Source organism: Drosophila simulans, chromosome 3R, assembly GCF_016746395.2.
Source record: "Drosophila simulans strain w501 chromosome 3R, Prin_Dsim_3.1, whole genome shotgun sequence".
In the NCBI taxonomy this organism is placed as follows: Eukaryota; Metazoa; Arthropoda; class Insecta; order Diptera; family Drosophilidae; genus Drosophila; species Drosophila simulans.
Genome location: NC_052523.2, coordinates 10,836,340 through 10,850,906, shown reverse-complemented (window position 1 = coordinate 10,850,906; position 14,567 = coordinate 10,836,340). Strand labels below are relative to the sequence as shown.

At 46.6% G+C, this 14,567-nt stretch overlaps 2 protein-coding genes across 16 annotated transcripts in view; one reads left to right on the top strand and one right to left on the bottom strand.

Annotated features, from left to right (window-relative positions):
* The window catches only part of LOC6727962 (peripheral-type benzodiazepine receptor-associated protein 1), a 28,046-nt gene that overhangs the window by 3,018 nt on the left and 10,461 nt on the right, over positions 1 to 14,567 (top strand). For 4 of the 15 annotated variants that reach the window (XM_039294816.2, XM_039294824.2, XM_044923147.1 and 1 more), the window contains exons 2-15: positions 3,589 to 3,754; positions 3,877 to 3,975; positions 4,035 to 4,262; positions 5,558 to 5,681; positions 5,746 to 6,212; positions 7,567 to 8,107; positions 8,168 to 8,279; positions 8,942 to 9,120; positions 9,204 to 9,404; positions 9,666 to 9,856; positions 10,398 to 11,085; positions 11,154 to 11,401; positions 12,492 to 12,572; positions 13,614 to 14,267. In XM_039294816.2, the coding sequence (XP_039150750.1) occupies positions 3,589 to 3,754; positions 3,877 to 3,975; positions 4,035 to 4,262; positions 5,558 to 5,681; positions 5,746 to 6,212; positions 7,567 to 8,107; positions 8,168 to 8,279; positions 8,942 to 9,120; positions 9,204 to 9,404; positions 9,666 to 9,856; positions 10,398 to 11,085; positions 11,154 to 11,401; positions 12,492 to 12,572; positions 13,614 to 14,267 (3,979 nt within the window). The remainder of the gene's footprint in view (positions 1 to 3,588; positions 3,755 to 3,876; positions 3,976 to 4,034; positions 4,263 to 5,557; positions 5,682 to 5,745; positions 6,213 to 7,566; positions 8,108 to 8,167; positions 8,280 to 8,941; positions 9,121 to 9,203; positions 9,405 to 9,665; positions 9,857 to 10,397; positions 11,086 to 11,153; positions 11,402 to 12,491; positions 12,573 to 13,613; positions 14,268 to 14,567) is intronic. The other 11 variants (XM_039294822.2, XM_039294829.2, XM_039294820.2 and 8 more) reach the window with 10 other exon arrangements.
* Positions 4,426 to 5,463, bottom strand: LOC6727963. Its single transcript, XM_002103279.3, has one exon. The coding sequence runs from the start codon at positions 5,344 to 5,346 to the stop codon at positions 4,555 to 4,557; it is 792 nt and encodes a 263-aa protein (XP_002103315.1). The 5' UTR covers positions 5,347 to 5,463; the 3' UTR covers positions 4,426 to 4,554.

Sequence of the window (14,567 nt, the reverse complement as noted above, 5' to 3'; positions counted from 1 at the left end):
CAGTGGTTACCTTCCCATTCCCTGCCTTCTCCCTGTTAGATAACGTGCCTCAGTGCCGAGTGAATGGGAATTTTCCATTTAATTTACTCCGATGGCCGCAACGACTTTGGCCAGAATGTGGGTTAATAGAGTGTAAAGCATCGCCAGGCCGCAACCCAGTTTCGGGTGGCTTGGTTGCTTCCATCGGACCTCCGAAGAGGCTGCCTGGTGCGCAGTCTGAGGCTCCGGCTAATCTGCACTTTAAGAACTCATTAAAATTTCAAGCCTCCTCACAACACCACCAGACATCGATGCCACCTCCTCATTGAAGAACGCACTGAGACCAGAGGTTAAATGTTTAATTGCTAACCAGATCGCTTTGCTTACTGACAGCACTTTAAGTAAATAATAGCCAAGAATTTCAGTTTATATGTGTACATTAATCATTCATTTAAAAAACTTATCATTTGATTAACATAATATTTATTTTGATGATTTGTTCGCATTAACTTGATAAGTTATAAGCTTAAAATGACATACATTTTGGCTTATTAATGGTCTGATGGAATGGACCTTTAACCAAGGATAATTAATTCATGGTGGCTTCAATTTTGCTCTGTGTTTGGGAGGCTGGCAAACAAGTCGCCTGTGACGTAGGCTCCTGTCGCTGTGTGTGTGCGTACATGCACGAGTGCGTGTGTGTGGGTGTGTGGAGATAAATGGTGCCAAGCACTGCTCAAGTCCACGAAAGTGTGCGGCAAACGGTGGGGTGCTTAAAATAGTCACCGACAGGCACAGACAGGCACTATCGCTGGGTGCCCAGCGGATGGTTAAGGCAGGACGAGGGGAATGGTGGAGCAAGTGGAGGGGGTGGAGCTAAGGGGGGAGGGGAGACGTAAGTGGCTAGAGCTGATGTTGTGTTTGAAGACAAACAAGGAAATGACAGCGGCCGGATAGCAATCTAGGGATTCTGCCGGACAAAGAACACGACAAATATATAAGAAACTAACTGAAAAAAAATACACCTACTGGTACATTAAGGAAATAATGGACTATCATGTATGACAACGTGCAATAAGCTAAATAAACTTATATCTTAACAAAAAATATCTTAATTTGAGAACCTAAGAGCAGAACCCTTTATAAAATAATAATCTTTGCATTGAATAACTCAAAATATTTTGCAAAACAAATTCCAAATAAAATACTAAAACTAAGGTGCCTTAGTATGACAGTATTTTCATTTAAGACTTTATTCTTTCTGGCATATAAAAACTTAACTTTTAATGAGTACTATTACATATACTAATGCATATCTTCGCGGGAAATTGTATGAGTTCTTTCTAAAAATTTCCGTTTCTTTCTGTGTACTTTTACAACTCACATCAACAAAGGCCTCTCGGCCACATCGACTTCAATTGCGAAATGCTTGCAATGCGCTTCATAATTAAAAAATCCTGCGGCCCACATGCACACCCACACAAGCGCAAATACACCCACACACGCACACAGCAAACACGGCCACACTGGCTGTTAGTGTGCAATGTTAACACTTTGCAGAGTAGCGTAACGGTAACAGCTCTGTTAACGGTACGTGTCCTCTGCACATGCGCGAACTCATTTTCTCTCTAACGGGATATTTTCTCCCTGGCTCACTCGCAGCCTATGTAGCTGACCTCCTCGCACTGTTACACTCAACTATCTCTTTTGCACTTCCGAAAATTAGAGTAGAACCATTAACAGCGTCAAAGTAACAGTAACAGTAGTAGGGCAAATGTGCTTCTACTTGTTGTTGTTCTTGCAGTTGTAATACATGCACACACACACACACGCACGCTCTATGCATAACAGCAACTAGTGGCTGTGCTTCTCCCATCGCTTTTCCCAGTTCGCATTTTCCATTTCCCTCTCACATTCACATTCAAGTCGCGCTACACTGCAGTTGTGTCAGTGAGTACTTAATATTTATGGTGCATAGTGTATAGTTGAAGTGGAATGACAGGACATCAAGTTGCTATGATTGTCAGTTAATGAGATAATTACTGTGATTGCGGGTCACCTGGAATACGTAATTGAGCCCCCTTATTACTTTACTTTGTAGTCAAGAAGTTTTCGCACAGATTGTAGAACAAGTTGTTAAGGTTCGAAGGCTTTGAAGAGGTTATTTTGCAAATGTTTCTATTGTATCCTGAATACAGAAACATTTTAAAGATAAAATCTTGAAGTGTGATCTTTTTTTACAAGCAGTGAGCAGGACTCATAAAACAATATGCTTTTCGATAGCAGGTTATTTTAAATTGATGACCTTTCTTCGAACTGTAGTTCTTTAAGCATAGAAGAGCTCTAAAGAACCCAATTTTCTAGTGGATAGACTGATACCTTTAGTACCTTTACCTGTTTTCAAGCAACAAGATGCTCATCCACCTATAGAAGTTGCCATTAAAATGCCGTTGTGGGCAGTGCTTGAAACCGGAAGGGCGTTTCGCAAATGCCAAAGACTTCCGTTTGGTTCCGGCTAAATGCTGTCATGCAGCCGCCCACTAGGGCGGGGCACCACCAACACGAATGCCGAAAGCAACAGCAACCACAACAACGCATCAAAGGCGAAAGGCAGCATCATCCCCATCATCATCATCATCATCATCATTGGCACTGGATAAACGCTGTCATAGCTTTTAAATGTCAGGCATCCGAGCCATCGGTATCGGTCCACATAAACAGTGGCATTGACAGCCCACCGAGTGGGTGGTGCAGTGGGTGGTGGAGTGAGTGATGCCGGGGGTGGTGCAGTGGTGGTCCACTGGCTTCCGATGGATGCGAGCTTTGATGTATTAATAACAATTTATCGATGCAGCGCAGCTCCGGTAAATGGATTTCAATTTTGTATATCCTGCATTTAATGATTGGATTAAGGTTTCGTTTATGGCATAGCTTAAAATGCCAACCGGCCGACTTCCCTTAGCACTTGCCCAAGTGAATCGGACTTGATAACTGGTATCTAGTCTTGCCGCCGTCTAGACAAACTGGCGCCTTCCATTGTCTCAGCTGGCAAGGGTGGCGTATGAGTAATGCAACGCTTCGGTGGCGTATGCGTAATATTTGCGCTGGCTCAGTTCGAATCGGTGTGCCAGCTAAAAAGCATGGCAAATTAAACTAGAAATTTATTTAATTAAATCTTTGGCATACCGTTGACCATAAACCATAAACGACAGCGTGTGTTGCACAAACTATGAAATTGAGATAAGCGTTTGAACGAGCCGAGCCGAACAATATAAGATTTTGTAGGCTGTGCGTGGACAATAAATACGGTCAGGCAGGCAATTAACCCAAAGTTCAAAGTTCGCCACACTCCAAACACACACACGTACATCGCACACGCACACACACTGACCCCCAAGGACACGTGCGTGCCAGGCAGCTGACCTATTTCCACACTCGCCAGGCAGCAGGCTCCAGCCATCAGGCGCATGAATAAATAAGGGATAATAAAAGCAGCAACTAGTTATAGCTGCCAAGTCCTGCAGTCTTTGCCCAGCGGCAGTTCGTCCATTCGTCCTGCTGCAGATTCACTGACCCCATTCTCATGTGCGATTATCGCTTCCATTGCAGTCGTCCGAGGGGCAGCCACAGCATGCCGTACGAGTCGATGCACCACCATCAGTCGGCGGCCGCTGCCGTGGCCGCTGGCACCACCCCCAACGGAATGCTGGACGCCCTCAGCCTGCAGCTGCGCGATGCCGAGATGCGGCGCACGGAGATCGAGCGGGCGCATCAGGTGAGTGTCCTTCCAGGTGTCGTGAATTCACCCACATATTAATGGAATACCAACTGACATACTATAGTTACTTAATAGCAATAGAACATTTTGTTAATCTGTAATTATACCTTTTATTCTAGGAAACCCTGGCACAAATACGCAATCTGAGCGGCAGCGCTCGTCCCGATGCCGAGGCGGTGGAGAATCTGCAGTCGCGAGCCCGGGAACTGGAAAAGAAGGTGACTATATGCCCCCAAATCATACCTACTCAATCGTACTGAACCCCAAAAATCCATAGGTTGCGCTGGAAAATGTGCGCTGCGAGGAGCTGCAAATCGAACTGACCTCGGCACTGAAGGCCAAACAGGCATCCCGCTCGGCCTGCTCCGGAATGGGGAGCGTGTCCTCCGGTGGCGGCGCTACCATTCCTACATCGGCCAGCAGCTCCACCGTCACTTGGGCACCGACAATCAGCCACCAGGACCAAGGATCCGAGATTGATATCATAATGGCAAAGATTGAGCAGGTATTTAAGTGTAACTAATCTCCCAGGTGTGCAAATGGTATACAGATATTTATGAAAGTGACAAGATTGTTTAAAAGAACAGCAACAGCTAACAGACAGCTAGTAGTGGGTGTATAGTGTAGCCTCGAATGAAATTATATTTCGGGTTGGAAATCGATGGGAATGATTTAGGGGAATGATTTCCAGCCCGAATTAAAATTTATTTCGAAGCTCAGAACCCAAGTAGCAAGTACCAAGTATCCAATCAACGTAAACAGCCAGTGTTGCAGTGGGGCAGGAACGTGTGTTGTGCTTAGTCCTCCAGGTTGCAGGTCTGCTCCTCGGGCCTCTCGGCTAGAGCCTCCTCAATAAAGCAAGTGACTTCCAGCTCACTCAGCAGCGATTCGTTGGATGAGCACTCCGAATCCTCCTCCACGTTGCTCGGCGAAAGGCAGGAAAGGAAGCTATCTATGCTGTAGATGCTATTCTCCCGGGAGGCATTCGGATCCAAAGAATCGTTTGGTCCGATCTGGGTGCTACTTTCGCTGGAGCCCAGGGCTCCCTGTCGGAAGAGCTCATCGGTGGTACTGATCTGCAACTGGCGACGCAACTGCTCATTTTCCCCGGTCAGCTGGCAGATGATCTGCTGGTTCTCGGCACTGCTCCGGTCCTCGAAGTCGACAGTCAGCTTCATCATATCCACCATTCGCTCGATGCGAGCATCCTGCTCTTCGACCACCTTCGACAAACCGGCCAGGTAGTGCTCCTTCAGCTGGTAGGTATCGATGAACATGTCCCCTTCGCTGTGCTCCCGGTACTTCTCCATGATCAGCTCAATGCCGTGTTGAAACTCGACGCCGGTCGCCTTGAGCTCGATGTTTTCTCGCAGCATCTGCATCTGCTCGTCGTCGTTGTTCTTCTCCGTCAGGTACTTCAGCAGCTGATCCTCGCGAAACTTGAGGCAGTTCCCCAACTCCTGATCCACCATTGTAGCATCGATTAGCAGCTCATCGGTTTTGAGCTCCAGTTGGGCCAGGCATTCGGCAAACTCCTTGTACTCCTTGATAAGACCGCTTTCGGCTCCGGAAGGCACCGAGCTATCCATCCCGTCCAGCCGGTCCGTCTGGTTTGGATTGCTTACGTTGAATTTGGATTTTCTTCTATACAAAATTGCCTGCTTTGGACTTCTCAGGCCAGTTGGGAAAATAATAGGTCAATGCTAAAGTAATAGCCTATTAAGATGTACATTTACAAGTTCTCTAGAGGTTTGCCATTTTACTATAACCTATAATCTATGTATCCTTATTGCCTTGCAGGATAATCGAGTGCTGGCCGAGCTGGAACAACCTCGCACCTCGGCCAGCGCCAGCATGTCAGCATTGCCGCCCAGTTCCATGTTGAGCACGGTAAATAGCGAATTTAGAACCATATCAAAGAGTGGTAAGCAAGCCAGAGAACACACCAATTCCGAAATATATATTAATGGACTTTGTTTTGCCCGCAGAACTCGAAGAAGAACTGAACCGTTACAAAAGAGCAGTTCTGGGAGGAGGCGGAGGAGGAGGAAGTGGCGGCGGAGGTGTCTCCGCCCTATCCTCCGGCTACTCGAGCCTGCCGCAATCGCTGGCCTCCACGCTGCCCAATGGTGGGGCCAGCACCAGCTTGAGCGGCACCAGCCTTGGCTCGCACAGCGCGGCCGCTGCTGCTGCCGCCCACAGCGTCTCCGCTGGATCGGGAGGCGTGGTCGGGGGCGGCGGCCAAGGCGGCCTATCATCCATATCGGCCCTGGTGCCCAACTCAATCAGCGGCATATCCTCGAGTCTAAGCAGCCATGCCATTCAATCGATGCAGTACGGAACCGGACAGACGTCCGTGGAGAAACTGCTGAGCGGAACTAGTGGAATCACTGGCATTCCACCCCTGCCGGTAAATATTCACACGATGAAGGCTATGCCGACGGCATTAAGTCAGGTAAACCAGCTATTTTCAATCGCAATGAACTACGAACAACAACAGCAACCACAGCAATTATGTACCGCTGCCGATCGATTTGCTTACAAGCTTGCCACATCTAGAAAGTGCTATATATATGCGTTATAAGTTGTATGTAAATTCGATCCGTTTGAGTAGCCATATAGCCTAGCCATATAGCATATAGCATATATAGCGACCATCCGCTTCTGTTGATCGTCGCTGCTGCAGCCACCGGCCGTTTGTTGTAGTCTCATTACTGATGAAAATAAATACATTTCCATCCAAAGCCACCCACTGAATATCACATTACACTGAATCACAAACACCCATTTGAAAACTAAATCGTTTGAGTATCTGTATTCGACCTTTGATTGCCTGTTACATAAGTATTCTCTGTATCATTGAAATCAAATTCGCTGGCATGCTAGATATTCCATTGTAAATCACTCGTATCGAGGATGGTATTAGTTATAAATGTCACTAATATTATTCAAATGTATATTCATATATCATTGGTCATGCACAAATCGAAGAACTGCTTCGTATACTCAGTTCATTTCTTGCAAACTTTTATTGTATTGAAATATTTATGAAGCACTTCTTCGAAGTTCATATATTGCTAAAATGATTGTACACAACCATGCTCATGCATCTGCTGCATTTACAGACATATACATACATGCATACTAAGTTTATATCTTTTGAAGGAGTTACATGTTTGAAAGCTTTCCGTTACTCGTTGATAAACTTTTTGATGGTGATGATTGGATGCTAGCCGTGTTGCATAACCATGAATCCTCGCTTGGAGACGGCTTAAGTTAATTGCAGATTCAATAGCCACTCATGACCAGCCGAAAATCACCACCAACATGCTCAGTTGTTCATGCATAGATGTCCATTTAAGACGTTCTAGATGCCTTTTTCCACTGGCAGCCGAATAAACGTGTATCTGTGATCTCTCTTTCCGTTTTATGTGCTTTCTCTGTCTTCCCTTTCTCTCTCTCTCTCTACTACTACTACTATAATAATGATGAAATCTCTAACTCGATTCCCATAACTCCGATCGTGATTTATCTGCGGTCGAAACGAATCAATCAATGAATCAATCGACTCGATCTATATGTATGTCTGCATCTGTATCTCTGTGTGTGTGATCCTATGTTTGTGTAACAACACCTGTACAAATACCACAAACACAACAAATACCCTGTAAATTCTGAAAAAAACCGAATATTCCAAATTCCACACACAAAAAAACACACACACTAAAACGGCAACTGAAATTGAACCCGAATTGAATTTGAATTGGAAACAAATCAAAATTCGAATCGAATTGAATCGAACCGAGAAGCGCGGAACAATACAGCTGTACAATTTGCAGAGCACAACCATGCCCCTCCTGTCACTCAACTCGCATAACCTGCCGCCCGCCGGCTCGACCAGCTACTCGGCTCTGGGCGCCGGTGGCGGCACCTCGCTGACGCACCCGACCATGTCCAATCTGGGCCTGCTGGACACTGGCACCCTCCTGGGTTCCACCGGCCTGAGCGGATTGGGCGTGGGACCAGGTGTTGGCGGCATCACTGGAGCCACATCTCTGTACGGCCTAAGCGGCGGCGGAGGAGCCGGTGGCCTGGGCAGCTCCTATGGTCCGCCGTTCCTGGACGTGGCGTCGAGCGCCTCGTATCCATTCACCGCGGCCGCCCTGCGACAGGCTTCCAAAATGAAAATGCTGGACGAGATCGACATACCGCTGACGCGGTACAACCGCAGCTCGCCCTGCTCACCCATTCCGCCGAACAACTGGGGACTGGACGAGTTCACCGACGGCCTCAGTGTCTCCATGATGCACAACCGCGGCGGCCTGGCACTGGGTGCCCTAGATTTGGACAGTGAGTATAATGGATTACCCATTATCAATGATTATTAATAATTTCGAATTTATTAAACAGCTCGCAATCATGGCCTAAATGGAGCCAGTGAACCGCAGGTGGATATGTTGGATATTCCTGGAAAGGGCCGCTGCTGTGTGTTCATAGCCAGATTTCCCTATGATCCTCCAGAGTAAGTAGTCACGATTTTTATTATATGATACCTAAAAGCCATTTCCCCATTGCATAAATTATGAAAGTCATTTACACGACACAAGTATCACTCATCAATCTTTAATTAATTAATTAAAAAAAAATCCAGAATAAATACAAACACATTTAAGACATTCAGTTTATTATTTATTCTCTTAAAACATTTTAATTATAATTAATTAATACCATTTATGTACACCTATTTAAATCAAAATCGTATTAAAACTATAGAGCCTCCTAAAAGTATGCAATACATTTATATAACTTTTCTTATCAAAATAGCAAACCAGTCGTATACGCGATATCATATTTTCGTAGCTTACTAGCATTTTAGCATTTTACTCTCAATATAAAAGGAATATAACTACTTTACTCATAAATCCATATAATTAATAGCTAATTACTTAGATTACTAATGGTATTCAACAGATTTCTTTAGTACTATTTAAGACACACTGAGCAAGCAATTGTCTGTTTTTGTTATATGCTTTTAACTTAAATCTTCTTAACTAACCAATGAGTTCTAAATACAATATCTAAACGATTTTCCTTATGCGCAATCCTTAAACGATCCCTCCAACGGTTGTAAGATTAACCGAACCTATGCCTAGAACACATCAGATTAACCTTTGTTATTTTCAGTGTTCATAATGAATTCCTTTCCATGCCTTGCAGGGAGGCTGAGGGCGAGCTCTCCCTGTGCGCCGGCGACTATCTGCTGGTGTGGACCAGCGGTGAGCCCCAAGGTGGCTACCTGGATGCGGAGCTGCTGGACGGGCGACGCGGCCTTGTTCCTGCCTCCTTTGTGCAGCGCTTAGTAGGTGGGTTAATGACTGCCAAGCCCACTAGCTTACCCGCGATCTCTGCCTGTATCTGTATTTGTATCTGCATTTGTATCTGCTAGGCGACGACCTCCTGGAGTTCCACCAGGCGGTGCTGTCGACGCTGCGCGATGCCGAGGACGGATCGATGCAGTGCGACACCACGTCGCTGCCCTCCTTGCCGCCGCACAACCCATTGCTCACACACACCCACGAGGATCTGGCTCGCTTGAGTGAGACGCACACCGATCTGGAGCACGACCAGGACGACATCAGCGACAATGGTAACTATTCCCGGTCCAAAATCACTTGGTCCTTTCAACTTGTTAATCTTTTGGTTTTTGTGGCGATCCTCGAATGCGTCGCCCTGTGCATGGCATGAATGTGAGCATTACTTAGACCCTTGATTAGATTCCCGTTCCGCGACTTAATTCACCTTGAGCCGTTGGGGCATCGCTAGCACCTAGTCCGCTGCATTTAGAGCTGCGCTATTGTCCCTGGGTCAATCAGCTGGCTAATGACACACTTCTTGCTCCTCCCCGCAGTTCCAGCACCCAAACACTTGACGCTGGAACGGCAGCTGAACAAGAGCGTGCTCATTGGCTGGTCGCCGCCGGAGCCAGTGGGCTACAACCTCATCGACAGCTACCACGTCTACGTGGACGGCGTGCTCAAGGTCACCGTGAAGGCCAACGAACGCACACGCGCGCTTATCGAGGGCGTTGACTCCACGCGGGTGAGATGAGCTGCCAACAGTGGGAATGAGAGTCATCTTAAAATCAAGAATAGATCGTTTCTAGGATCTACGAAGCAGTGGCATCCTTTGAAGCACCATCCAATCCCAAGATCAAATACTAATGCCAGTGAACCGTCTTTAAACAAGATGCTGTCATGTTGTTCTTAGACGATTTACTCCGGTTCTAATATTCCAATTCCACTCACTATTTAACTTTCGCATGTTACCAATAAATAATCGAGTGCAACACACACATTTATTTATGACTAATACACTTACGTCTATGTCTAATAGCAGTAAATCGCAATGAGCTTGTGGTAAAATCCCTACAAATCTGATCTATCATATCGTACTCCTTTTATATCCACTTGAATACAATAACTATACCATATTCAATTTGGAATTCAATCGTAACATAACACATGGTAACATAATGTTTCTTAAAAGAGAACCTTTAATTTATTCTTGATCTTATGAGACGTCTCGCTCACTTATTCATTTATGAGACCTAGTAATGACATCCGATTCTCTGCCCCTCCAGCCGCATCGCATCAGCGTGCGGAGCGTGACCCAGAACCGACAGACATCGCGGGATGCCGCCTGCACGATGATCATCGGGCGGGACACCGCTCACCTGGGCCCCTCGGCGGTGCGCGCCTCGCACATAACTTGTTCCTCGGCGGTCATCTCGTGGCTGCCGGCCAACTCGAACCACCAGCACGTGGTGTGTGTAAACAATGTGGAGGTGCGCACCGTCAAGCCGGGCATGTACAGGCACACGATCACTGGCCTGGCGCCGAGCACCCAATACCGGGTGACGGTGCGCGCCAAGCACCTGCGGGCCGTGGGCCAGCATGCGGCGAATGTGGGCCAGACGGGCGGAGCTGGGCGGCCGGGACAGGAGGAGGCGCCCGGCGCATACGCCGACTTTCGCACCCTCACCAAGGGACTGCCCGATCCGCCGCAGGAGATTCAGCTAGAGGCCGGTCCGCAGGACGGTACCATTCTGGTGACATGGCAGCCGGTTAACAGGCCCACCTCGACGGGGCCTGTAACCGGCTATGCTGTGTACGCCGATGGTAAGAAGGTAACCGACATCAACTCGCCCACCGGCGACCACGCCCTCATCGACATCGGCAAACTGGGCGTCTTCAATCCGCGTGCCGTGACCATACGCACCAAGTCCCGCGACTCTCAGTCGGCGGACAGTGCGCCCATCTTGATACCAAGTAAGCTCTATCCTTGTCTTCCGATTGAAGCATCTTTGATTAAGGAACTCTTCCATGCTATTTTCTAGATACTGTGCGCAATGCGGTGGCTCGCAGGGGTCCCAATCAGATGGGCATGGGTCCGCAGTTGCCGCAGGGACCGCACGGGATGACGGTGCAGCAGCAGATGGGCGGCATGCCCGGCCAGCCGGGTCAGCAGGGTCAGCACATGATGGGTGGGCAGCAGGATCACGGCCAGTACGATCCCAACCAGATGCAGCAGCAGCAGCAGCAGCAGGGCATGCAGCCGGGTCAGCCGGGTCAACCGGGTCATCAGGTGAGTGCGCCGCCGTGTTGGTCGTCCGGCCAACGCGTACACTGTAAATAATGTTCTGTGAACTCGTTTCATTTTATCATTTCGATTTTCAATTGGCTGAGAGTTCTTCTCAATTCTATTGTAACCTTAACTTGAAGCCAACACACCATCGAAGAATGTACATACATAAGTTGATCTCGTGTAAACTTCCACATACCTTCTACCCACCCGAATGCTAGTCACACATAAGGAATACCTTGAAATTTAAGAACCCATTGCTTGTAAAACCCGCGCACCTCCATGCCAAGATTGAATCGGAACTACCCGAAATCCATACGAATACCCTCTATTGCATCGAATCATTTCTGAAGTTTTATATTTCTCTTGAGAGTTCCACGTTGAGCTTTATTTATTTAAACATTTACCTCTTCCTTACATCTTCTCTCTCTGTTTATCCTCCAATATCTTTTTGACTGCCTTAAATTTCCAATACTATATCCTACTACTACTACTATTTTCGGTCGATTTCTTTTGCAAATGAACCTATTATATACATACACTGAGAGAAATTGTTGAGACAATCGCACAAAATTCACACAAATTTCACATGTCCAAGAACTGCGAGACAATTGAGTCCTCGATTAGTCCTTGGCGATAAGAACCCAAGCAATTGAATTGAGCCCTTCTTCTCCCACCCAAAGAACTTGTATGTATGTAAAGTTATTCACATTTTACTTTTATAATTTCATATTGTTTTTGTACTTAAGAGATATGCCAGAGTATGCGACTTTTGCTAGAAACCTTTGGTTTATTTTCCTTTCGATTTTGGGTTCTCAGTTAGTTTGAGTATAGTTCACAACTAGCATGTCAGCTGCAAAATGCAATTACCGAATAACAATAAAATATATCTAAGATTTTGAACTTGGTTGAGTTGTTCCGATTTCAAGTAGAGTTCTAACTAAATATTGAGCGGAAATGCCGATCAATTGTCTTAAGGAAAACGCAATGCAACGAACAATTTTAAACGAAACAAGTACATGTTCATTTTCATTATATGAAACCGAAACCAAAACTGAAACACCTTGATACCGATACCGAAATCGACAAACAGCCCGACGGAGGCTCCGGATTGTTAGGTGGCCTGCTCGGTGGCCTCTTCTCGAAACCCACACAGAATCAAGTGAACCAGAATGTAAGTTATACCCACAACATCTCCGCATATTGTACACACACACACATACACACACCTCGCCACACAACACACTAGCGTTAAGTATCTGTAACACTTTGCGTACAAGTATCTTCTAGATTCGATGCATATTTATTTGGTTAGCTTAGCTACAATTATTGCTAAACAACTGCGACAATTAGGCTTGTATATTCAAGAAATAAAAAACAGAATTTGGTTTGGCTTTCAGTTTTTTGTAGATTTTTCTCATTTCTTTCCTTAGTTAATAATTAACTATGCCTTTAGGGAAGAAAATTTAATATTTCGGCTGACCTGTAAGTACCACTAAAATCTTAAAGATTGGAAAATAAATATTAAAACAGGGCTACAAATTGCATGGCTATTTCTGGTCCTACGATCAGTAGGTCTTAGAAGAAAGAGTTACCTTAGTCTACCGCGATTGGACTCAGTGCTTAGTCAAACCTTTTGTCTGATTATTCTGTCCAAATGTATTTACAAATACCTCAGCCTACATATATATAAGAACTCCCTTTATACATATGTGTACATACGTATGTAAATGCTAGAAACATGTGTAAACACACCCACACAAGTCACTTGAAGATACCATCAAGACTCCAAACATAATGAAACTCCGTGCTTTCTTACTACCGACAACATCCTAACCCCTCAGTATTCATACTCGTTTAGCTTCGTACTTCGACTATCAGCTATAGATCTTTGGCTTTTCAGTTTCTATATATGTATTTAGCTCGTAATGCTCCATTGAAACACTCTACACACACTAGACCAACACATACAGCTTTCGTACCTCCTTAGTAATCTAAAGAGATAATGCTAAAGCGATCCAGCTAAACGCAGACGCCTCCACTTTGCTAAACGTAAACCTCTCTAAAGACAATGTGAATGAAAAACAGAGTACTAATTACCAATTGCAACACCCCGAAAAAAGAAAACCAGTGTCCAAAATCAAACGCTAACAAAATTTTAAATTCATTCAAATTGATTCAAATTCCTGCGATCGTCGCCATCACCATCAACCAGGGCTATCAGCCAGGCCAACCAGGAGCGCAGCGGGGCATGGTCCCGATTCCAGGAAGACCGCAGGGACCACAGCAACAGCAGCAGCAGCCCTACGGACCCCAGGGTCCCATGGGTGGGCCACGCTTTCGAGGACCAGTTCCCGGCCAGCTTAACATGCAGGGCCAGCAGATGCAGGGGCAGATGCAAGGACAGATGCAAGGGCAGATGCAAGGGCAGATGCAGGGTCAGATGCCGGGTCAGATGCCTGGACAAATGCCTGGTCAGATGCCTGGTCAAATGCCTGGTCAAATGCCAGGTCAGATGGCTGGACAAATGGCCGGTCAGATGCCTGGCCAGATGCCAGGTCAAATGCCCGGTCAGATGCCCGGTCAGATGCCCGGTCAGATGCCTGGCCAAATGATGGGACCACGAGGACCGCTCAACCAGCAGCAACAACAGCAGCAGCAGATGCAGCAGGGCCAGATGATGCCCGGCCAGCAGGCAGGGCAACAGCAGGCCCAGCCCGGTCAGCCGGGACAACCGGGCCAGATGCCCGGAGCACAGAAGAAGCCCCGCTACTTTGTGGCCATGTTCGACTACGACCCATCCACGATGAGTCCCAATCCCGATGGCTGCGACGAAGAGCTGCCCTTCCAGGAGGGCGACACAATCAAGGTAAGCCCCCTGATTCCCGAGATAAGCCAATCCACACAGAACCACCAAGACACTTTCCAGCCGAAGCAGCGATCTCACCGAGCAACCAACCCATGGTGAGCCCGATCCGATCCGATTGGATCCGGTCTGATGCGATTAGATCCGCAAAACCCAATCGAATATGCAAATTGGATGCATTGGCGACCAATGATGAATTGGCTGCGCTTGCTTGTTGCGCTAATTGAATGAATCAGTGCATGTTTTTCCTTCGCTCCGATCTCTTTACATCCTCAGTAATCTCATCCTAAGAATCAGATTCGT

What these genes read in the sequence shown, in the direction of transcription:
- LOC6727963 (XM_002103279.3), bottom strand. Translation starts at nt 5,346, where the DNA reads ATGGATAGCTCGGTGCCTTCCGGAGCCGAAAGCGGTCTTATCAAGGAG.